The 24,020-nt window shown below is 38.8% G+C and overlaps 1 protein-coding gene across 9 annotated transcripts in view; it reads left to right on the top strand.

The window, feature by feature from the left end:
• UGP2 (UDP-glucose pyrophosphorylase 2) overlaps positions 1-24,020 on the top strand; it is a 51,018-nt gene that overhangs the window by 23,862 nt on the left and 3,136 nt on the right. For all 9 annotated transcript variants that reach the window (XM_070572529.1, XM_070572531.1, XM_008535386.2 and 6 more), the window contains 5 exons: positions 16,362-16,547; positions 17,804-17,937; positions 19,114-19,411; positions 20,571-20,768; positions 21,327-21,569. In XM_070572529.1, coding sequence (XP_070428630.1) covers positions 16,362-16,547; positions 17,804-17,937; positions 19,114-19,411; positions 20,571-20,768; positions 21,327-21,569 — 1,059 coding nt within the window. The remainder of the gene's footprint in view (positions 1-16,361; positions 16,548-17,803; positions 17,938-19,113; positions 19,412-20,570; positions 20,769-21,326; positions 21,570-24,020) is intronic.

Below are 24,020 nucleotides of genomic sequence, written 5' to 3'. Positions count from 1 at the left end.
GATGAGACTGGCACGTTTATACCAGGCATCTAAAGCTGGGTGGTCTCTGCAGAGATTGTAGGCTCTTCATAGATTTCTCGAAATTATAGGTAAAACTGAGTATAAATATACATTTTTTCAGAGTAGGTGCCCTGGCTTTCATTAGATTCTCAAAGGAGCTCGTGGCCTGTAAAGGTTAAGAGCTAGTGTCTTAGAATCCCATTCAAGAAACATTTATTAGGTGCCTCCTCTCTGCCAAGCACTGGCTGGATGCTGGGGCTACAAAAATAAGTCGTGGTCACTTTTCAGCATTTTGGCCTCAAGTTTGTGGAGGAAGTGGATCCAGAAACAGCTAACTATAGAGCAGTGTGATATGCAGTCCGCAGAGTGCTATGGAAACATCTAACTGGCATAGGGGCTCAGGAAAGACTTCCTGGCATTAAGGTAGACTCCTAGAGTAACCTTAAGGCAAGGCTTCTCAGAGGATGGGAGGGAAATCAAAGAGAAAAAAAGCTTTGTCACTAGGAGTCTAGAAATAATAGGCTTAGAGCATGTAGCTTGTTCTCGAGCATATGGTGGATGTGTCTGCTTCTCCTTATCTGGAGCCAGAAGAAAGGCCCTGAGAGAGCCAGATGTTAAGTCTTTTTACCTGCCATTGCAGCCAGTGGAATACACTGGAGAGATGTCAGAAACCGCAATTTCCATTAAAGAGAGACACTAATGGTAGAAGATTGGAACAGTATTTAAAAACCATCCTTCGTTATATTTTAGATTTTTCAACATTGTAAAACATCAACCGAAATAGTAAGTTAAAAGATGTTTATTCTTGTTTTTGTTTTTTTAAATTGTGACAAACCTTATAAGGTCAATCAGCATTTTAGCTGTTGGTAGCTTTTCTTTTGTTAACATCAGGTTTATTGAGGTGTAATTTACATACAGCAAAATTTAGCCTTTTTAGTGTACAATTTTATGAGTTCTGGCAAATGCATTCAGCCATATAACTACCATTACAATCAAGATATAAAAGTTTTCCATCATCACCAACAGTGCCCTTGTGCATCTTTAAAATATGCTTCTTACACTCTTACTGGGCTCTGGTTCTCACTTTACCTCTTCCCTTAAATACACAAGCTAAGCAAATATGTATCTTTCTAAAATATTGCCTTTTCCTTCATTCAGACTTCTCCAAATGAAGAGGTCAGCCTAGCCTCCACTCTTAGTTTTATGTCATCTGACCTTTCTGCTAGCTTTTGTCCACCTCCCCACCTGCCCTTTAATCTTCCATAGAACTTTCTTTTTATAGCCTCTGCCCTTTTCCATCTTCCCGCCCATCATTTCTCCAGGGCTGTTCCAACCATGTGAATTATATAATTAAATTAACAGTGTACTTTACACTGCTTTAATCACTGGCTGTTTAGTACCTCAGAATTTAAAGCTAGTACAGCATAGGACGATGTTAGAGGCTTCAGTTTTATTTTTTAGGGAATTCAGGATTATCATAGTTGTTATTTTTTTTCTTAAAGATTGGCCCCTGAGCTAACAACTGTTGCCAATCTACTTTTTTTTTTCTTCTCCCCAAAGGCCCCCAGTATATAGTTGTATATTCTAGTTGTGAGTGCCTCTGGTTGTGCTATGTGGGATGCCGCCTCAGCATGGCTTGATGAGCAGTGCCATGTCTGTGCCTGGGATCCCAAATGGTGAAACCCTGGGCAGCTGAAGCAAAGCGCGTGAACTTAACCACTCGGCCATGGGGCCGGCCCCTATCATAGTTATTTTGAAGCATCTTTTGTACACAGTTAGACTAACAGGAGAGTTGGCTGATAGGGGAGATACAAAGTGATTTTAGTAAAGAGCTAGTCCTAGTCATATGAGCAAGCTGGCTTTTAGACCTCCCATCTCTTCTATTAGAACTCTTTTCCAACTTACTGGCTCATCTACCTTTGTTCTTTCTAATCCATACTGAAGAGAAAAGTTCTTTGAAAACTGCTACCTTAGCTGATGAGGATATAGGCTAAAGGCCTCATGAGGTTGACTTATCTAGTTTCTAGTTTACAATCTAATGGAGGCATGGACAATAAAAGATATATAATGTAACATCAAGTAATGGTAAGTGACATGAAGAAAAAAAAGGTAAAGTTACAGAGAATAAAGGAGTAGAGGTAATATTTTAGATAAGATAGGCAGAGACAGGACAGGCCTCTCTGAGTTAACATTGAGTAGAGACCTACAATCTATTTTATTCTTGGTCTCACTACACTTAACAAAGCTTGAGTATTAAAAAAATATTTTCCAGTTTAGATGAAAACTATTCTTAAATTTTTATGTAAATTTTAATTTGATTATTAGGTTGAAGTTTTTCATTGGCTATTTGTGTTAATTGTTGCTTGAAATATTTAATATAGAAATATCCTTTTGTTTGTAGTAATTGGTTATTGGACTTTGAATCACTATGATTCTTGCCTCTATATAACAAAAGGGCACAGTATTCAAGTTTGGCTCCCCAGAGAGGGCAACACAAGACTTAAGATGAAAATAAGTCACTTTTATGATTCTGCTCCTGGTAATAGTAGTTCTTGCTGAGATTTTTACTAAGGCTGACTTTAGTAACTAAGGTAGCAGATTGTATTGAAGGATATTGGGCATGAGTTATTAGATTGGTGGTGATAAGTGTAATTGTTTAAAGAACAGTATTGGTGCCAAGCTTTATGAGTTGTTCTTTGAAAGGACCGGTTTACTTACTCCTTCTTAGAAATTTCTGCCTTTGGACGTGTGAGGACTCAGTGTATGAATAGGACAGCTGATTCCCTCCACTGCTGGAAAAATTGCCCTCATGTTTTCCTGTCCATATGTTTACTTTAAAATAATGAATATTAATTTTTTAAAAACCTCAAAGATGTGGGAGCTAATATTAATAGCTGGCAAAATTGAAATATGTACTTGATTTGATAGTTTGCCTTTTATTCTTATAATTTATAAGTAGAAGAAGACAAAAGAAGTTTCTTAGGTAAGGTGCTTTTTCAGGCTTTGCTTATGTTTATTATGTGATTGTTCCTTCTGTTTGTTGTCACAGAGGGATTGTTTTACAATTACTACACTAATATTATGACCTATAAAAATTATTTTTTATACAGAGCAAAGTTTTAGATTTAGATTTTCTTTATCAAATTTATACATAATGTATTGCTAATCCAATACTTTTTCCTTGAATTAAAATAATGGGTATTTGTAATCTTGTTTCTGGTTAATAATGAAAACACTTTTATTTTAAAATTAGTATTTAATAAGATAAGAAATAAGTTCCTTATCAAAAGTAGGACAAGAAATAACTTCCAGAGAATAGATTTCATTTATGAATAGGTCAATTGTTCCATTTATTTATTTACTTATTTACTTAACAAATATGTGAGTGCCGCCAGTGATCCTAACACTTAATGAAGGGTGATGGATATGGTAGGGGGAGTACCATATGGCAGTTACTGCCCTCGTGGAGTTTACAGTCACGTAACAGATATGGAGCACTGAGCAGACAATTTGGAGACAGTATAATAATTGCTATGATAGAAGCTGGCTGTGCCAGATTCATTTCTGGGGGTATGAGGGTCACAAAAGTCTTCCAAAGGAAGTGATGTTTTTACTGTGGTCTTTGGACTCCTAGACAGAGCATACATGTATACCTGCACATATGCACCCACGCAAAAGACTTTAAAGTTTTTTTAAAAATTCTTTTAATTGTGGTGAAAAACATATAACATAAAATTTGCCATCTTAACCGTTTTTAAGTATACACTTCAGTAGTGTTAAATATATTCACATTATTGTACAACCGGTCTCTAGAATTTTTTCATTTTGCAAAACTGAAACGCTATACCCATTACACAACTCCCCTTTCCCCATCCCCCCCATTCGTGGCAACCCCTGTTCTACTTTCTGTCTCTATGAATTTGATTACTCTAGATACCTCATATGAATGAAAAGACTTTTTTAATCTTAGGTTTTCGTTCTGTTGTTTGGAAAATTGCCTGAGTTCTACTAATTACACATCCTTGGTTTTGCTTTCCTGGACAAATATGAGAAGATAAAAAAGCCTAAGGGGTTGTTATATGGCAGTATTCTTGCCAGTGGAAGCATGAAGCCAACATAGCCTAAGGGACATCCTGTTCTGTCTGGCCATCCTGAGAAGTCGTCAGGTAGTAGGGAGACATTTTAGGAGAAGCATAGTTTGAAAAAGCAGAAATGTTATCAAAACTTGTATTTTTCTCACCTCAGAAGACTGTCTTAAACCAGGGTTTGGCAGACCTTTCCTGTAAAAAGCCAGATAGTAAATATTTTAGGCTTTGTAAGCTATGCAGTCTCTGTCATGATTACTTAGCTCAGCAATCGTAGCAGAAAACAGCCACAGACAATATGTAAACTAGTTAGAGTGGCTGTGTTCAATAACACTTCATGAAAACAGACGACAGTCCTGATTGTCCCACAGACTATAGTTTGTGGACCTGTCTTAAACTATCCTCAAGCTACACATGACTGGAGAGAGCTTTTGGGTGAAACCTCCACCTGGGAGATCATTGAGCTGCTTTGTGACTTGGAGCAGAGAGAAATTCAGTACCATATCTTTATCAAATTTGTGCCATTGTTTATAAGTTGTACCTTTTATGTACCACTAGAAAAGAAAAAACAGTGCAACCAATTAATGGTAAGATCCCATTGGTTGTATGATGCATCCTGGTTTCAGAAATGTTAAAATGTGGAGTGTGGTGGAGAGTATACCTAATCAATGATGTAGTCATAACACCAACCAACATTTGTATTTTTCCTGTGGGCCACACACTTTGCTTAGCACTTTACATGCACTGTGTCATTTATCCTCATAATAAATCAATGAAGTAAATGAAAAAGGCTTAGCACAGGTAAATAATTTACCAAAATAAGCGGTAGAGTCTAAGATTCAAACCCAGGCAGCCTGGCATTAAAGCCTCTGCTCTCAGCTACTGTCCTACACTGCTTCATTCAGCTTTGGAGCAGTCTTTCTTGTCAAATGATGCCATTCATGCTGGAATTGATGTAATTCATTACAGTGATTTGAATCAGGTCGTGGAGGAAACAGCAGCTACATCAATTCCTTTTAGCATGTCCTTGCAATTTCAGATATTTTTCAGGGCAGCCAACTCCTGGTTTTCATCCATTATATGCCTGCTGGTGTCCTTGAAGAAGAATTATTATTTATGAACCTCTTCTGGAAATGTTATTAAAATGATAGAGTTTCTAAGCCAAGTAAAACTTGTGCTGGAAGAGAAGTCTGGTGCTCTGTTCACAGATAGTATCTGTGCTGCCAGCTAGCATCTCTGTCCTGCTGCTCTAGAAGAGAGTGAGCGTCACACATCACTGTAATTCATCCTCTTCTGCATCTGTGAGCTTTGTGTCTAAGATGGTGCAATCCTGCATAGTGATGCAGATTTCAGCAAAGATGACCTTATTGACTTTTGAAGACACAGGGACTGTATAGGCCATTGAGCTCTCAGTCTTGGAGAATTCTGGTATTCCTAGTACAAGCCTGCATTCAACTGACAGCGCAAGCTGTGAGAGCTTGCCTTGAAGAGAGTTGAGGTTTTCAGTACTTGTGATCATCAAAAAGAAAAGTCAAAATGGAATGGCAGTAAAGACGGCATGCGTGTAACCATTTCAAACTACATCACAGTGTCAATTTCTTATTCAAACCAAACAGAAGCCTTCTTATTGAAATTCAGTTTGGAGAGTTAAAGTTTATTTTTTGCTTTGTTTACATATTGATTTTCACTGGGAAATAAACAACATCTCTTATAAAGATTATTTTTATATTTTATGAATGAAATTTCCACTGTAGTGGAATAAAGTGTATAAAGTGTATGCAAAAAGTTTTGGGGGGGTGGTATTGCACTTTTCTGAAAGAGATTCCATTAACTTCTGACTTGCACAAGTATCTGAGAGCTCATAAAGCCTGAGAATCTCTGGTATGCATGAGAGGTGGAGGATGAAGGAAAGGTAATTGGTGAAGTGAGGGTGCATGAGGGAGAAAAGTGTAGAGGCCTACAAGCAAGAGATGTGGCGTGTTCCTGGAATGTGTGTGTGTGTGTGTGTGTGTGTAAGGGAGAGTAGGAAGGAGTGAAGGGCAAAAAGAGCCAAGTCATTGAGGATCTTATAAACCATATCTCCCAGTTAGGATTAGATTCAGCTACATTTAGTAGTGAAACTCAACAAAATAAGTCTAGACAGGGGCTATCCAGAGCTAGTGTGGCAGCTTGTGGTCATCAGGAACCTGGGCTTGTCTATCATGCCACTCTGCCATCCTTAGCCTATCTCCTCATGGTCCCAGATGGCCACCTAAATGAAGGTTAGTCATCGTGTCTCCATTCCAAACAGCAGGAAGGAGGAAGAAGGGCACACCCCCCTGCCCTTTCACAGAGACTCCCTGGAAATCTGTCAGCTCACCTACTGTTAATCACGTTGGCAGAACTTTGGCACAAATAGCTATAAGGGAGGCTAGGAAATGTAGTCTTGGTGTGCCCAGCTGAAAATCAGTGTTCTAAAGTGGAAGCAAAAAAATGATGTTAGGGTAGGCAACTAATAACTCTGCCATACCATGCCAGTGTTTTATTTTGTGAATGATGTAATAAGAAGAAAAACAGGTTCAAATTCTCTTTTTTAAAAGATTGCCAGCTGCAAGGTGGAGGGCGGATTGGAGGGAGGTAAGGAAACCATAGAGACCACTGCAGTAACACAGGGGAGGTGTGAGCTGGGTGCTGACTGTGGCACAGAGACAATTTCGTGAGGCTGACAGGACTTGGTCATTGATCAGATGAGAACAGGCTCCTGACTTAGCGGCTGGGTGTGTCTTGGTGCCATAGAGACAGGAATGATTGGAGCAGATTGCCTGGGAAGAGGAGGTCTACTTAGAATGGGCTTGAAAAGGAACAGGCAGAAAGAAGGGGAAAATAGAATATAGTGTCTCAGAAGTCAGGGGGAATAGAGCATTTCAAGATTTAGGGAGTGGTCAGTTGTGTCAAATGCAGCTGAGAGCACAGGTAAGAGAAGTATTGATGTTATTGACAGGATTTAGCAGTTAGGAGTGTTGACTGATGACCTTGTTAAGAGCAGTTCACTGAATGATGAGAAAACAAGATTGCAGTGGGTGAGGGAGTGAAAGGGAGGTGAGGAAGTCGAAGTGACTGTAGCAACTTTTTCAAGAAGTTTTGCCTCTAAGATGATGGAGAAAAAATGATATGGGTGTAGGAAAGGATGAGTGAGTGTATGCATTGGTGTTTTTGGTTTTTAGATGGCAAATATTTGAATGTGTTCATGCTGATGGAAAGGAATAGAGAGGGAGAGACTGAAGATGAGACTGGATGATTGATGAAATGGAGTTCTTGAGATGGGCATTGGCGGAGAGATGGCCTTAGGGTGCGGGGCAGGTCTTCCTGTAACCAGAAGGAAGGGAAAGAAGCAAAGGAGGAGGTGCAGGGAGGTCCTGAGGATCTGGTGGTAGAAAGTTGAGGGCATTCCTGTATATGATGGCTTTTATTTGCTTTATGAAATAGGAGTTTAGCTCGTCTGCGTGGCTTAGGGGGTGTTGGTAGACCATGTGATAATGTACATGATTTGCCTGCTTTGTCTTAATGAAAAAAAATCTGTGGTCTAAGTAGGATTTTCTTGTCATTAAGTTAATCTGTAGGAGCTTTCACACAACCCAGATTTTGGTTTTTATCTTTAGCGATGTGAAATGAAGGGACAATATGCCAAAGTGCCACACAGAACTTGGCACACAGACACTGTGCAGTAAGAGTTTAGTGAATAAGCCGGTGTTCTTGGAACACTTCCTATACATATGGAACTTCATTCCAAACTTGTTTTACTGTTTGCACAGCTCATTTTCTTCCAGGGAAACTTGCTTTTGTTGAGGAAAAAAAAATCTTTCACATTGCAATAATCGTACCCTTGTGAACCATAACAGGGCAGGTACTGTTAGCTTGTTTTGGGTGTTTGGCACTGTCTCCAGGAATAGCACAAATATGCTACCAAGAACTGGGTTATACTACTGCTAATGGGAACAGTGTGTCCATGACTGTGTGATGAATTCAGCTTTTCTTCTAACTGGAAACTAAGTTGTGAATGGACTTGGCAAGATAGAGATCGTGGTAGACGATTTTTAAAAGATCTTGTTAAAAATCTTTCAGTTTCTGGAGAAAAACTAGATTGACATCCTAGAGGGCAGAATGTTGTTTAAATCACGTTCTTCAGTAGATTGCCAATTACTTTCTTTTCATTCCTCAGAAGAGGTTGGATATTTGACCAATTCTTTTCTCCCAGTGGAAAGAAAACATGAGAGGCCTAGCTTCCTCTGCATATTTTGTAGGGAGCTTCATGGGGTTTGTCCCACCTCACCTGGAGAGGTGGCCCTACTGTATAGTTAGTTGCAGTCAGGGTCTTCCTCGAACACTGAATTCTCTTCATGTCTGAGAGAAAGAGAAACAGGGTGGTTAGGATCGAAAGCACAAAGATCTGCACTAGTGACTGACGAAAGTGATTCAGTCAGAGTAACATCGAGGCCGTGTCCGGCAGTGTGCAGTACTCCCTGTCATCTCCAAACGTCATCCGTCTTTGCCTGAGTAGATGTCTTAGTGCGTTCTCCTGGGGGAGCTGAGAAGGGGGAAATGGAGGGCAGGTCTAAAAATGTCTCTGTGACTAGGTGTGTCTGGTATAACTTCAGCTGTTACCAGGCAACTTTCTAACACAGATCCCCTTGGCTTGTGGAACTAAACTGAGCTCTGTGGGACTGCTCGGTGAGGTCCCTGGTGGAGGGTGGGGACTGCATCACCAACAGAGAGAATGTCTGTTGGCATATTGGGTGATTCATGTGATGGAAAGCTGTGCTTCCACTTAATTTAACCTGTGGTAAGCTTTAGGCAAAAAGTGTCCTGGCTTCCCAGAATCAAACAATTGGTACCTTTCTTTACATATGTGTGTCTGTATGTGTTTGTGTAGCGGAAAGAAGGGGGATGGGTATAGATGGTGAAATGTAAGTGAAAGACCTCCAGTGGAGACTTCCAAGAGCAACACTAAGCTGACCACTCTGAACATCTCTCTCCTCTTCATACCTTGTTAACTTCACACCTATGACTCTCTTCCCTTTCACTACATAGTTCTTCTCAGAGTCCTTTTCTTGTTAACAGTCAACTTTTGCTCAGCTGGGCCTGTATTTAATTAGCTGCTTTAAAGATTAGATATAGCAAGACAAGTAGATATTACTAAAAGCACTACATAAAGAACCACGATTCCTTGACATTTGTAGAGGTAAGTGTAGAGGCTCCTTGCCCACTTAATTGTGGCACTTCACAGAGAATTCTGGGCACTCAACTGAATGATAAAAAGTCTTTATACTTGTGAGTTGCTTGGAACTGTGCCCAAAAGTCTTTATTAACTCAGTTTTGGAACTTAATATTATGCTTGGATCAGCTCATTTTATTTCACACAAAATATTTGAAAAGTAATTCAGAATTGCATTTTACATTTAAATTCAAGTTCTTAAGATACTAATATTGGGGAGATTTGAATTAAAACTAAAAGTATAAATACACCTTTTGGCTGAAGGTCAAGTGGCCTAGTGTTAAAATCATTATGAGACTGAGACCTTTTGTCACCATCATAGAATAAGTTTTTAGGATACAAGAAAAAATTTGTTTAGTCTCCATAGCCTCAGTCATAAGGAATTGTCTTCTTAAAGCATTCTAATAAATTGCATGTTTTGAAGTATGATTAGTGTGAACAAAATGTATTTTTTCCTCTAAGTACTTTTCATAAACTTTATATTCTTTATGGTGTTGGATCAAAGATGATTTATCATGAGTATACATGACTTTTTTTTTCTCCTGGTGAAACTTTTAATGTACAAGGTTGATATTTGGTTTTTAATTCATCTTCACAGGAAGTGAAAAATTCCTATTAGTACTTTTTCTTAAAGAATCATGACCTAGGGGCCAGCCCAGTGGCGCAATGGTTAAGTTCACACATTCCTCTTCTCGGCGGCCCGGGGTTCGCTGGTTTGGATCCTGGGTACGGACATGGCACCACTTGGCAAAAGCCATGCTGTGGTAGGCGACCCATGTATAAAGTAGAGGAAGATGGGCACAGATGTTAGTTCAGGGCCAGTCTTCCTCAGTAAAAAGAGGAGGATTGGCAGTAGTTAGCTCAGAGCTAATCTTCCTCAAAAAAAAAAAAAAGAATCATGACCTAAATGGAATTAAATAGCTAAAAATTAAATATGGTTCCTGAAGCTCATTTTGCTTAATGCTATGAATGTTAGTATACCAAACAATTCTATAAAGGTTAGAATTAAGATATAGTCCAATTTACATTATTCTGCCTGGTATTATTATTCAAATTTGTGTAAACATTTCTCAGCTCAAAAAGAAAATTATATTCTTCCTAAAGATATCTAACACTCAATTTTTATGTTTACTGTTAGTTTCCCAGTTTAAATTTAACAACTGAAATATTTGCAAACATTTTGTACACAAAACTAATGGCTTTTAAAATAATTGTAGCATTTTTCTCTTATAATAATAAGTATTTATACTTCAACTGGTAGAATATTAATGTTACATGAAATTTTTCACTCCAAGTTACATCTAGAATATTTACCTGTTTGAAAAAGAATATTTAAATATCAACAGTTAACCCTAAAGATATGTCTTGTTTGAGTTGCTGATGTTGTAACAATAAGGTTTGACAAGTACCTGCATCATCAGAGGTTTCAGGACTCCTGAATTGGTGTTTAAGTGTAGGGGTTGGCATTTGGCCTTCCAGAGGCTTAGGCTAAAGCTGACTACAGATTATTTGATCAGATTCTGAGGCTGAAGTTGAACATCAGTGTGTCCTTAATAAAAGCTCAGTACTGTTCATTGTTACATAAATGAAATGTTGATTAGTGAAGATAGGGAAGAATCAGGTTTTAGGTCATCTTTTTATATGTTTGGTTGAATGTTTTGTGATGTCAGTGTCATTAAAGTGAAAAAAGATTATATTGAACAAAATAAGATTCTGGCAGAGTTTTATTAAAATGAACTGAAACATAATTCTGATTCCTTGGTTGATTTTTTTTTTAATAGACCATCTGGAACTACACGTGCCACTCACCACATGTGTTGGTTTACATTAATAGCGAATAAAATTAAAACTTCTTTTCCTCGGTTGTATTAGCCACGTTTCAAGAGCCCATGAGCCACATGTGGCCAGCACACATTATAAGACATTTCCGTAATTGCAGAAAGTTCTATGGGACGGCACTGTGTCTAGAGAGTGACACTGAAAAAAGTGCCATCCTGTTGATCTTTTGACCACATATTTAAATATGAAGAAGTCACTTTTTACATTGTTTACATTTTTGTAAAGTTTTTGCCTTGAAATGACAGGCTGCCCATCCCTCAGGATACTAGTAAATTTAGAACACAGGTGTTGAGCAGCGTCTGAAACCTAAGTCCTTCCTTTCTGCATTGTTTTCACGTGTATCTGAAGAGCAGCATTTTCTTAGGTTTATACTTTTAGAACTGTGGTTACACTTGTAGTATTCTTGTCATACTTTTAATCTTTTATTTCAAAGTTAAGGGTGCATTGTTATGTTTATTAAATTCAAATAAAGAGAATCAGTTTTCTGATTACTAAGACTTTAGAACTTGTATTCTATTCCAGTTTTAATATCTGCAAATGGAATAAATAAGTTTTATAAGGCTCAATTTGCCACAGAATCTGTCAACCTACACCTGTATTCCAGTCCTTTGTACCAGTCTCTCCTTCTCCCAGATATATTGCATGCACATACATAAACTTTATTAAATATAGACCTTTTTCTGGAAAAATCTGTGTTAATTTGGAATATCCTCAAACATATAAGCCACTTTAAAAAAAGAATGCTAAATGAATTTTGAAGATACTGTGCTAAGTGAAATAAGTCAGTCACAAAAGGACAAATACTGTATGATTCCACTTGTGTACCTAGAATAGTCAAACTCTTAGAGACAGAAAGTAGAAGGATGATTGCCAGGGGGTGGGTGGAGAGGGAATGGGGACTTGTTTTTTAATGAGTATAGTTCCAGTTTTGCAAGATGAAAAGCGTTCTGGAGATTGGTTGTGAATATACTTCATACTACCAAACCGTACGCTTAAAACTGGTTAAGCTGGCAGATTTTATGCTATGGATATTTACTACAATTTAAAAAAAGTATTACCAAGCTGGTTCTCCCAATTTGTTTTTCTTTGAAAGTGTCTTGGCTCTTCTTGGCCCTTTGCATTTTCATAAACACTTTAAATTGGTTTGTCAGTTTCCACACAAGAAACTCTTGAGCTTTGATTAGGATTGCATTGATCAGTTTGGGGGAAATTGACGTCTTTACGTAAGTAAATCTTCTAATTTATAAACCTGTAACTACATCCCTGAATTTTAAATAAATCTTTTGATTTTTCTCAAAAATGTTTTCTAGTGTTCCATGTTGAACTCTTGCATATCTTTTGTTAGATTTATTTCTAGATATTTGCTATTTGCTATTTTTGATGGTATTATAAAAGATAACTTTTTAGTCACTTTTACTTTCTAATTCTTTATATGTAGAAACAGTTAATCTTTTTTTTCATCTTTAAACATTTTTAAGTATACAATTCAGTAGTGTTAAGTACATTCACATTATTGTGCAACCAATCTCCAGAACTCTTTGATCTTACAAAACTAAAACTCTCTACCCATTAAACAGTAACTCCCCATTTCTCCCTACCCGCAACCTCTTGTAACCACTCTTCTACTTTCTGTCTCTATGAATCTGACTATATGAAGGTACCTCATATTTATCTTTCTTTTTTTCTTTTTTAAGATTGGCACCTGAGCTAACAACTGTTGCCAGTCTTCTTTTTTCCACCCCCCCCCCCCCGCTTTTTTTCTCCCCAAATATCCCCCCAGTACATAGTTGTATATTCTAGTTGTGGGTCCCTCTAGTTGTGGCACGTGGGACACCACCTCAACATTGCCTAATGAGTGGTGCCATGTCTGCGCCCAGGTTCCTAACCCTGGGCCTCTGAAGCGGAGCACACAAACTTAACTACTCGGCCACAGGCTGGCCTCCATATTTTTTTATGACTGGCTTATTTCACTTAACATAATGTCCTCAAGGTTCATGCATGTTGTAGCATTTGTCAGAGTTTCCTTTTTTTAGGACTGAGTAATATTCCATTGTAAGTATATTCCACATTTTGTTTTATCCATTCTTCTGTTGATGGACATTTGAGTTGCTTCCACTTTTTGGCTATTGTGAATAATGTTGCTATGAAGGTGAGTATACAAACATCTCTTGGAGACTGCTTTCAATTCTTTGCAGTAAATACCCAGAAGTAGAATTGCTGAATCATATGATAATTCACTTTTAAGTTTTTTAGGAACCATCATACTGTTTTCCTTAATAGGAAACCATTTTACATTTTACATGTAAACACCATTTCACATTCCTACCAACAGTGTACAAGGGTTCCAAAAGTAGTCTTTTTTAGAAGATTGACCATGTATCGTCAATGTTGCTATGATCACGTTATTCTAATAATGAGTTTATTTGTAGGGTCTTTGGATTTTCTACATATAAAATCATATCATCTGTGAATATTGACAGTTTTGTTTCTTTTAATGGATATATAAATTGAATACTATAGTGAAAGGAGAATGTACTATAGCTGCATGCATTAATGTGAATTATTCTGAAAATATAACATGAATTAAAGAAGCAAGTCAAAAGAGGATACTTTATAGTATGGTTCAATTTATTTAAAAATTTAGAGACATAAAATTAAGTAAAAATATTATTATGGCTACATACATAAGTGGTAAAACTGTAGAGAGTAAAAGTCAAAACAGTGGATACTACTAGAGGTGGAAGAGGAATGTGATCAGGGACAGACACGTAGAGGCTTCTAAATTATAGCAGTATTCTTTATTTAGGTTATTTTTCCAACTGTATATGTGTATTTTATAAACTTTTGTGTATGTATATTGTTTCACAATGAATAGTTTTTAGGTGAAATTGGAAAACAGGCCTGTCTCACCATGGGTAGAAAAAGAAATTTGCTTCTATGTATTGTAGTTTTTAAAAAGTATATTCAAAGAAGCATTAAATGGGTAAAAATTTTTATCAACTAACAATTTTACCTAAAATGAATGCATGAATCAGGGGTTTTCAGTTAAATTGATTTTCACACACTTGTGAGAGCTCTGTAAATATCAAATTCTTTCCTGGGAAGTCAGAAGTAACTGCTAAATGGAAATTCTTGGCTTTTAAAAGATAATTGCAAAATATTTGTCTTGGTCCCATTTTCTCACTCTTTTGAGTAAATATGCACCCAAGAAATTCTCCTAACCTGATAATAGACTACGTGAAGCCGTTGTATCATGGTGGCATTCCTTTACTGACTGGTTGATTTCAGTAGCTGGGCTAGAAAGGATTATAAACTATCGTGTAATATCAGAGTGACAAAAGGTTCCAGCTCTGTCATCTACTCTTACTTTTCTGGTAGTATGGCACTTAAATTGGACTTTTTCTCTCATGGAATATTACCAGTTTCTTTGAAATGCTGAACAAATGATGTTCATGGGAGTGGAGTCAAAACATTCTTCAAGGCATGACAGTCAACTGGGCCATGGGCACTTTGTGTGTGTGTATTGGGCATCCATGTTATCATCACCCATAGATTGTCTTCACCTGGATCAAGTGCTGCCAGGGAACCAACCAGTGTGGTCTGTGTTCTTTCTTGCCTCCCTGACCTCCTTTTCTTTGGTGGTTAGCATCCCAGTATTTAGGTAGCACCCACTGGAGGGCCATGATGCCCACAGGCCTGGCCCCTCCTCCGGTCTTTTTTTGTCACCAGCCCTTCTTTTGAATCTGAATGACTGCTGAAGACTGTTTAGTGGCATTTACCAGGAAAACTGGAAATCCTACCACACTAGGAAATAATTCAGAAGGGGTGATAACCAGTAGAGAGTCTTGGAGAAGAGTGCTCCACGTTCCTCAGTATTTACACCAAGCAAGAAAGTGTATTCATAGTGTCTTGCAGAGTAGAGAAAATGAGTCACAGACTAGTTGTTGTGGAAAGAGCTGTTAACAGTAGGAATTGTGTGGTCAGGAAGCTACACATGACATGTAAGTATGCTTGTCTGACCAAGTATAAAGGGATGTTTCCTCCACAGCTTAATCACTGGAGTGTGAGCCCATCAACTCCTTTTCCAATCACAGACTTCGTCCATGACACACACACACACACACACACACACACACACACACACATACACACAACATCACGCACACACCTACAGGTAGCAGAACAAATAAAAACAGCTCAGTGTTTGCTGAGCATTTACTGTGTGGTTTTATTTTTTAGTCCCCTCAAGTGTCTTCTATCCTACACCATGATGTTACTGAAGAGTACATTTGATGACCTATTCTGTTAAAGAAAGACAAAACAAAATGTCCTGTAAATGGATAGGAAATCTATTCTGATCTTTTTAAAAGCTTTCATTCTTGCTACAAGATGTTTAGACTTGCTTTTGCCTCCGCTTTGAACAAAAGAATTTGGGCTTCCACTGTGTCACTGTTCCTTTCCTATGAGGGAGACGTTGAAGATTAAGAAATCTTAATGTGCTAACAGAAATACACTAGGGTGTAGAGAGGTGATCGAGCTGGGATTCTTTCACCCGCTCCCATCCTACCAGGACATTTGTTGGAGCAATGAGAACACTTAATTTTCCAATATGATGTTTTATACACTGATGCCTGAAAGTTAAATTCTTAAGGAAGGAATTCTATCCTTGTACACAACTAGCAGTATGACAAAAACCCTAGACCACCTTCCTCTGAAGCACAGACTTATGACTGAATGGAGGAAAATGGCAAGGGCCATGGTGGTTTTGGTTTTAATGTGTGATCACACACACACACTTCCTCAGAATTGAAGTAGATCTATAGTGCACCGGAAATATTTAGACTTGATAAGTTTTGGGTATCCCATTTGCTCTGTTTTTGGTAATTCAAGAGATTTGGATGTTCCACCAGTCAGACAAATATTTGTAGACTGTAACGTCTTTCCCCTTCTTGTATTCCATTGTAATGTAAATGAATCACTGAACTACTTCTGTGTGCAAGGGCAGTTGCCAATAAGTACTTGCTTTTGAGCCATAAGGGCCTGTGATGATATAGGAAGTGCCGTTGAAACTTTCCACAGAGAAAGCAAATCTCTTTGAGGAAATGTGGAAATAACCCTGGGATTGATTTGGTTTAACCTCTCATAAAGCTCTTTGAATTACTTCTGTAATTTTTTAAAAATTTCAGATTCAACCTTATGAAAAGATAAAGGCCAGGGGCTTACCTGATAATATATCTTCTGTGCTGAACAAGCTGGTGGTGGTGAAACTCAATGGCGGTTTGGGAACCAGCATGGGCTGCAAAGGCCCGAAAAGTCTGATTGGTGTGAGGAATGAGAATACCTTTTTGGATCTGACTGTTCAGCAAATTGAAGTGAGTAACATTTAGCCTTTCTCATGAGCTACTAAAATCGTTTTTAGTTTTTAGGCTATTATAAATGTTACCTTATATGAATTTGAGCTAGTCAAGAAGCTTGCTATCTTTAGTCTCTCTATTAATATATAAAAAGGTTTGGTGTTCCTAAGGGCAAATCCTTAGGGTGATGTAAAAGCTTTTGATGTTTAAATGGCATTTGTGGTTGCCGAAATCTCTGGATCTCTTGGGATTCTGCTTTGATCTTCCCAGCCCTCCCCCCTTTCTTTCTAGCGGCAGCCTTCATCTCAGCTGGGATGCTCTGGCTTTAGTAACCTCTTGGGAGGCCGGGGAGAATTTCGCCTATCTGTTTGGATGCCATGGATGCTAAGAACTGTTCTTGGCTTCTCTGTTATGATAACGTCATTAATCATAGACCATAAGCTCTTCAGGGGCAGTGGCCCTATCTTTTTCTTCTCTTTATCCCTAGTGTCTAATACGGTACTGGTAACCATAATAATAACATTAGCAGTAGCACTAGCTAACATTTATCCAAGTATTATTGCCAGCTCTTTACATGAATTGACTCATTTGTTCTTCTCCACAACTCTGCAAGATAAGTACTATTATCATCCGCATTTTACAGATGAGGAAACCAAGGCACAGAGAGGTTGATTTATGTGCTCAAGGTTCCCTAGCTAGTTAGTAAGTGCACAATCTAACTTTGAACGTAGGACTTTCTGACTTCTAAGACCTTGTTTTCTTTTCTCTCTGTGTTGCCTCTTAGCTTTTCCTAGAGATTGAAAAGATTTCAGTTGGGGTGTGATTCACAATTCTTGACATTAATCTTGAGAGTACGGAGCCATGTCTCTGTAACATCTGTACTTTCATCCCCACAGTGCTCTGGGCACAGTAAATGCATACTCAGCATTTGCCCATCCAGTAAGGCCATAGGCCACTGTGGTCGGGCACATAGCTCCAGAGTTGGACTGCGGGGTGTCCTGGGTCTGCCACTAACCTGCCACCTCTCTGGGCCTCAGTTTAGCTCTCTGTAAAATGCACAATAGTTTCTGTTTTGTAGGGTTGTGATTTAATGAGCAAGTTATGTGGTGAATTGCTTAGCAAAATATCTGGCTCATGCCAAGTAGTTATTATTTCAAATCTATATATTTGGCTACATATAAATGATGTTCTGGACATTTTGTGATTAACCATTAAGAGTTAATTTTACACATTTAAGCAAAAGTAAGTGAGTAATTTGTCATTCTCCTCCCTAGCATTTGAACAAATCCTACAATACAGATGTTCCTCTTGTTCTAATGAACTCTTTTAACACGGATGAAGATACAAAAAAAATTCTACAGAAGTACAATCATTGTCGTGTGAAAATCTACACTTTTAATCAAAGCAGGTAAAAGGAGTAAAAAATGTAACTCAGGGAGGTGTTACTCCTGAGAAAGAAGGACTTGTCTTGTTTAAACAGAGTAACCTCAATATGTGCATGTACCAGAGACTAATATTTGCAAGTGTATGACGCCTTTAAAGGCTGAATGTTTAATAGGTCTGTGATTGTTGTCATCACTCTGTGGTTCTGTAACTTCTCATCTTGAAAGAGAACCTGCCTGAGCTTCTGTTCTAAGTCCAGAACATTTGAGGATAGCTTAGGTCTTTGCCTTCTGAGGCCATATTTGGGCTCCAGGTGGGTCTGTGGAAATCTTTCTGTATTCCACAATATTGACAATGTTCTTTCCTATGGGAAGGAATTTCTTCAACACCTTGAAAAGGCTTAGGGAAATTTAATACATTCTGGAGAAAATCTTCTATTTTGGGGAAGGGAGAGTAAAAAGGAATGCCTATGATTAATTGTGATAAAGCCCAGGGAACTGGGGAAATAAGTCTTCCATGAAGGACAGACAGGGGTTTATGTGCACTTGCACAGGGGGTTATTTCTAAAGTTGTACTATTAGTTGTCTTTTTTTAATGTATTTTTCCATGGACACTTTCTTTTGTTGCAGCTGCTCTGCCTGTTTTCTGATAGAGCGCTAGCTCTCTTTAGTCTGGCACAGTGCTAGCGCCTCGGTTTCCCTCTTCCCCCACCGCCAGCCCCTACACATGTTCTCACTAGTGGTAGGAGGCAGACATTCCTGAGCACTAACCTGCTGTTGATTTTCTGGGAAAGAAAGAGCACCACCCCTGGATATATGTTTGTAAAAATGGACAGCTTTTTCCAAATAGATTTTCAGGGCAAAGAACAATCCCACAAGCAAGCAAGTTTGAGAAAATTTACTCAATATATATCTCTCCTCTTGGAGAGTCATAAAACATATTATCTTTAAAATATGAGGTATCCTGCCATCTGTATGATCGTGGAAAACCTTTTTTTGCAGCAAATATTACTATCTAGGAAACTGATTTTTGGACAACACAGATAATGAGAGATTTTCTTAAATGGATTCACCTATGATTAAATTACTTACTATTGATAGACTGAAAAGGAGGAACGTTTTATTTAAGTGCATTGTTTTACTTGAAGGTCTGGAATACTCTACCGAGTTGATATTGAAAAAGAACTTTTTTTTTTTTAAAGGTACCCAAGGATTAATAAAGAATCTTTACTGCCTGTAGCAAAGGATGTGTCATACTCAGGGGAAAATACAGAAGCTTGGTACCCTCCAGGTCATGGTGATATTTACGCCAGTTTCTACAACTCTGGTTTGCTTGACACCTTTATAGGAGAAGGCAAAGAGTATATTTTTGTGTCTAACATAGATAATCTGGGTGCCACAGTGGATCTTTATATTCTTAATCATCTAATGAACCCACCCAATGGAAAACCGTGTGAATTTGTCATGGAAGTCACAAATAAAACACGTGCAGATGTAAAGGTAAATACTGAGAGGAAGCGGTTGAGGGATTCACATCTTTGCATTTTATAGGTTATGTAGTTCAAAATTTTTTTTTATTGGAAAGTTTCTATGTGAAGCAGAACACATCCACTTGATAACAATGCGATAGTATTCTGTAGAGTACCCTAAGTGCCACCTGACAGAACAGTGTGTCTATAAATCCAGATTCAATAGTACGAAAATCATCTTTATTTTTTGAATAATCTATACGGGCAGTTTTAACTTAAAGCAATGACACAGTTATTTATAGAATAAATCTGAAACATATGTGAAAACACTTTCAATAAGTTTGTTCAAACTTAATACTCTTCTTGTTTGGAGCTTGAGTGTTTTTATTTCATTGTTCCTTTAATGAAAATATCCTGTCTCTATTTATACACTGTGTATTTCTGTATATTTTTTTGTTTCATCACTGTACTCTCTCTGTAGTAGCAAAAAAATGCAGTTTGACGCAAAGCAAAAATTTGTTTTTTAACTTTGCATGTTTAGTGGCGATGACAGCCTTTGGTGAAATGGTACACAAGGTTTTACTGCTTACCCCCAGGCAGTAAGAACAGTGGCAGTGTGTGAATACTGAAATAGTCAGTCCCTGGGTTGGGTTCTATGCCTCCTGCAAATGTCCCCCTCACATATGAGTGAATGTTCCCCTCTTCCCATACTGCCATTGCCTCATGACTGTAACAATATCTTTAGGCTGAGGCCACTCAGGGGTCACTTCTTGTCCATTGTGCCTCTGTCTTCCCTTTTCTCTCCTTATCCTAGAGCCAGTCAGAGCAGGGTCTGAGATGGGATGACTAGTTGTTTAGTGATGTACAGTGGTTTGGGAATAAAAGGCATGGCTGTTCCTGTAGCCTACCTCCGAAAAGTCAGGACGACTCTCATGTCCTCCTAGGGTTTTTATTATGGACAAGAGGGTGGGTATACAGTATAAAACAACAGACAACCTGAATTATTTTCTTTGGTTCTACCTTCTTATGTATGTTGTTTTGTATCACAGATCGAATCACTGCCTGGGCTTTTTATTTCTGGGGATTTTATCATTGTCTTTTCTGGAACATTCACAGACTATAAACAGTGTAGCATGGTTGTGATTGGGAGAGAGATGGAGGCACCCACTCACTCTTTTCTGCCTTTCTAGGGTGGGACACTTACTCAGTATGAAGGCAAACTGAGACTGGTGGAAATCGCTCAAGTGCCAAAAGCACACGTTGATGAGTTCAAGTCTGTATCAAAATTCAAAATATTTAACACAAACAACCTATGGATCTCTCTTGCAGCAGTTAAAAGACTGCAGGAACAGAATGCTATTGACATGGAAATCATTGTGAATCCAAAGGTAAGCCAAAGTTGTGGACCACTGGGCTCCCTGGTTCCTAAGATCATAGTAGGCTACACACAGACCCACTGCCAACTCCCTCTGGCCCATCTATTCCATCGGTCACTCCTTTTTGCCTAGTCAGTCTCTCCAGTTCCTGGTCCTGTCTTTCAGAATCTACACCTATCCCTTTAGTGTGCCACGCCATGCATGGTGCCCTTACTTGACCCTGGACTGTGGTAGTGGCAAGAGCATTGGGCCCAAAAGTAGAGGACCCACCTCAGTCTTACCCGTCGCTCTAATACTTATAGGCCTTTTGGCCACGGGCACCTTGCATGAGTTTTCTGAACTTGTAGTTTTTTATCATAAAATGGAAATATTACTGAAGAGTTATGATGCTGAAAAAAGATCACATATGTATAAACACCTGGCATATGGTAGGTGCTTGATAAATGTCAGTTCTCAAAATTTCTGTTTCCTTCAATGGATCTCTGAAACCACTCCCCAAACATTAACTAGGCCATATGGAACTAAGTTGCTAAAACCTGTGTTTCTCTCTCCTTGCTCCCTTTCTTACAGACTTTGGATGGAGGCCTGAATGTTATTCAGTTAGAAACTGCCGTGGGGGCTGCCATTAAAAGTTTTGAGAACTCTCTAGGTATTAATGTTCCTAGGAGCCGTTTTCTGCCTGTCAAAACTACATCAGATCTCTTGCTTGTGATGTCAAACCTCTATAGCCTTAATGCAGGATCTTTGACAATGAGTGAAAAGAGAGAATTTCCTACAGTGCCCTTGGTTAAATTAGGCAGTTCTTTTACAAAGGTACGTAATTATAAAGATATGATACACATGTGAATTAGAAGCTAATTACAGTCTCTGCTGCTGACCTACTATATTCCTCCATCTTTTTTTTTTTTTTTTAAGATTTTATTTTATTTTTTCTCCCCAAAGCCCCCCAGTACACAGTTGTATATTCTTCGTTGTGGGTCCTTGTAGTTGTGGCATGTGGGACGCTGCCTCAGCGTGGTTTGATGAGCAGTGCCATGTCCGCGCCCAGGATTCAAACTGACGAAACACTGGGCCGCCTGCAGCGGAGCGCGCGAACTTAACCACTCGGCCACGGGGCCAGCCCCTATATTCCTCCATCTTTGATGTCTTTTAAAGGGAATTGACTGTAGAAAATAAAGATGTAACTCACTTTTGAAACCTGATTGCTATAGAGTAGGAAAGAATGTTTAAACTTTGGGACATTTTATCTTATGTCTCTTTTAAGACCATTACTGCTTTCATCAGTGTTCTAGGTGCTAGGTATTTAGCAGTAAATAAAACAGACTAAAATCCTTGCCTTCATGAATATTCTAATGGGGTAAGGATGATACTAAGCAAACAAATTGAATGTATAGTATGCCAAGTGATGAAAAGTGCTATGGAGAAAAATAAAGCAGGAATAGGGAGTGTGTGGGTGGGTTGGTGATGGTGTGATTTTACATTGGATGGCCAGAGATGGCCTCACTGAGAAATTGAGGGAGTGTGGCATGCAGGTATCTGTGGCAAAAAGCATTTCAGGCAGGGGGAATAGCAAGTATATTAAAACCCCACCCTAACATGATAAGTGGAATCCAAAAAATTTAATCACATAAAATGTGAGGTTAGTGAAGTGACAGGGTGAGTCTTTGTGGCTGGCCTGTAGAGTCCTGGTATGCCATCTACGTCTATTCGAGTTCTGGTTGTGGTTTAGTGCCACCTGGTGTGGATGTGTGCACTGTCTTATATATCGATGGGGGGGTGATTCTGGGTCCTGTGGCTGGGCTGGAATTTCCAGGATAGCATCAGTCATTTTAGGAGTTTCCCGGTTCTTTTGTGCCTCTTTTGTGATACAAGGACCCACTACCTTCCCAAATCCTGAGGTGGGATTGCCAACCATTTTTCCACCTAACCTCATCCCTCCTTCAATTCCCTCCCACTCTTCCTAGCCTCTTCCATACCCTGCAGGAGGTAAGAACTTTAGCTGCCCCAATTTGAGAACGGGCTGAGTGGGCAATGGCTAGTTGCTCTGAGGAAGGACATGTTTTATGGACGTTAGTACAATTGGCTGGAGCAAAGTGAGCAAGTGAGGGATGAGGGCACAGAGAGATGGTCAGAGGGAGCACGCCAGACTGTGTAGAATTTTGTAAATGAATATTAGGAGTGTGGCTTTTTTTTTTTTTTTCTGGTTCATGAGAAGCCATTGGAGAGTCATGAGCTGAGGGGTGAAGGGACTGATCTGGTGAGCAAGGGTAGAATCAGGGCGACTAGGGAATAGGCTGCTGCAGGAATCCTGGCAAGAGGAAACAGTGGCTTAGACCAAGGTGGTAACAGTGGAAATAGTGAAAAATTTTGATACTCTGAGATATTTTGAAAGGTGTACGTACCTATACAATTTACTCTTAGACTAGATGGGAGGGTAAGAGAGAAAAGAGTAAGAAGCACTCCAAGGTTTTTGGCCTGTGCAACTAGAAGCATGGAATTGCCAGTTACTGAGATAGGGGAAACCTTGGGGAGCAGCATGGGGAGTTAAATTTTGGAGAATCTGTACTTATTACATCTTCAAATGGAGAAGTTGACTGTATGAGTCTGGAGCTCAGAGGAGAGAGAAGAGAGAGGTAAATTTGAGAGTTGTCAGTTTATAGCTGGTATTTAAAGCCATGAGATAAGGATCACCTAGGGAGGGGTGCTCTAAGAACTGAGCCCTGAGGTACTCCAAGGCTTAGAGGATGGGGATGAGGGGAGGGAGAGGAAGCAGCAAATGTGACTGAGAAGTTCCAGATGAGGAATTGCGTAGAAAACCATGAGTGTGTGTGTGTCCTGAAAGCAGAATGAAGAAAATGTTTCAAGACAGAGAGCATGATAATCTGTGTCAAGTGCTGCTGCCGCTTCAAGTAAGATGAATGAGAACTCACCATTTGCTTTATCAGCATAGAGGATTTAGAGACTGGAATGGATTTAAAAAAGAATAGGAGAAGAGAAATTGGAGAGATTAATGTAGACAACTTAAAGAGTTTTTGCCTTAAAGAAAAAAAAGAAAAATGGAGCCATGGATAGAAAGGGATATAAGATTTGAGAGGTTTTTTTGTTTTGTTTTTTAATGATGGGAGAATTTATAGTCTGTTTATACATTGATGGGGATTGATGCAATGAAAAGGGAAAAATACTGAAAAGGAAGAAAGAAGACTCTCTGGACAATATCCTTGAAGAGGCCATAAGAAGGGCTGGCCTTAAGTTGGAGTGGAAACA

Source organism: Equus przewalskii, chromosome 14 (assembly GCF_037783145.1).
Source record: "Equus przewalskii isolate Varuska chromosome 14, EquPr2, whole genome shotgun sequence".
NCBI lineage: Eukaryota > Metazoa > Chordata > Mammalia > Perissodactyla > Equidae > Equus > Equus przewalskii.
The sequence above is the reverse complement of the archived record's forward strand: the minus strand, read 5'-3'. Positions and strand labels throughout refer to the sequence as shown.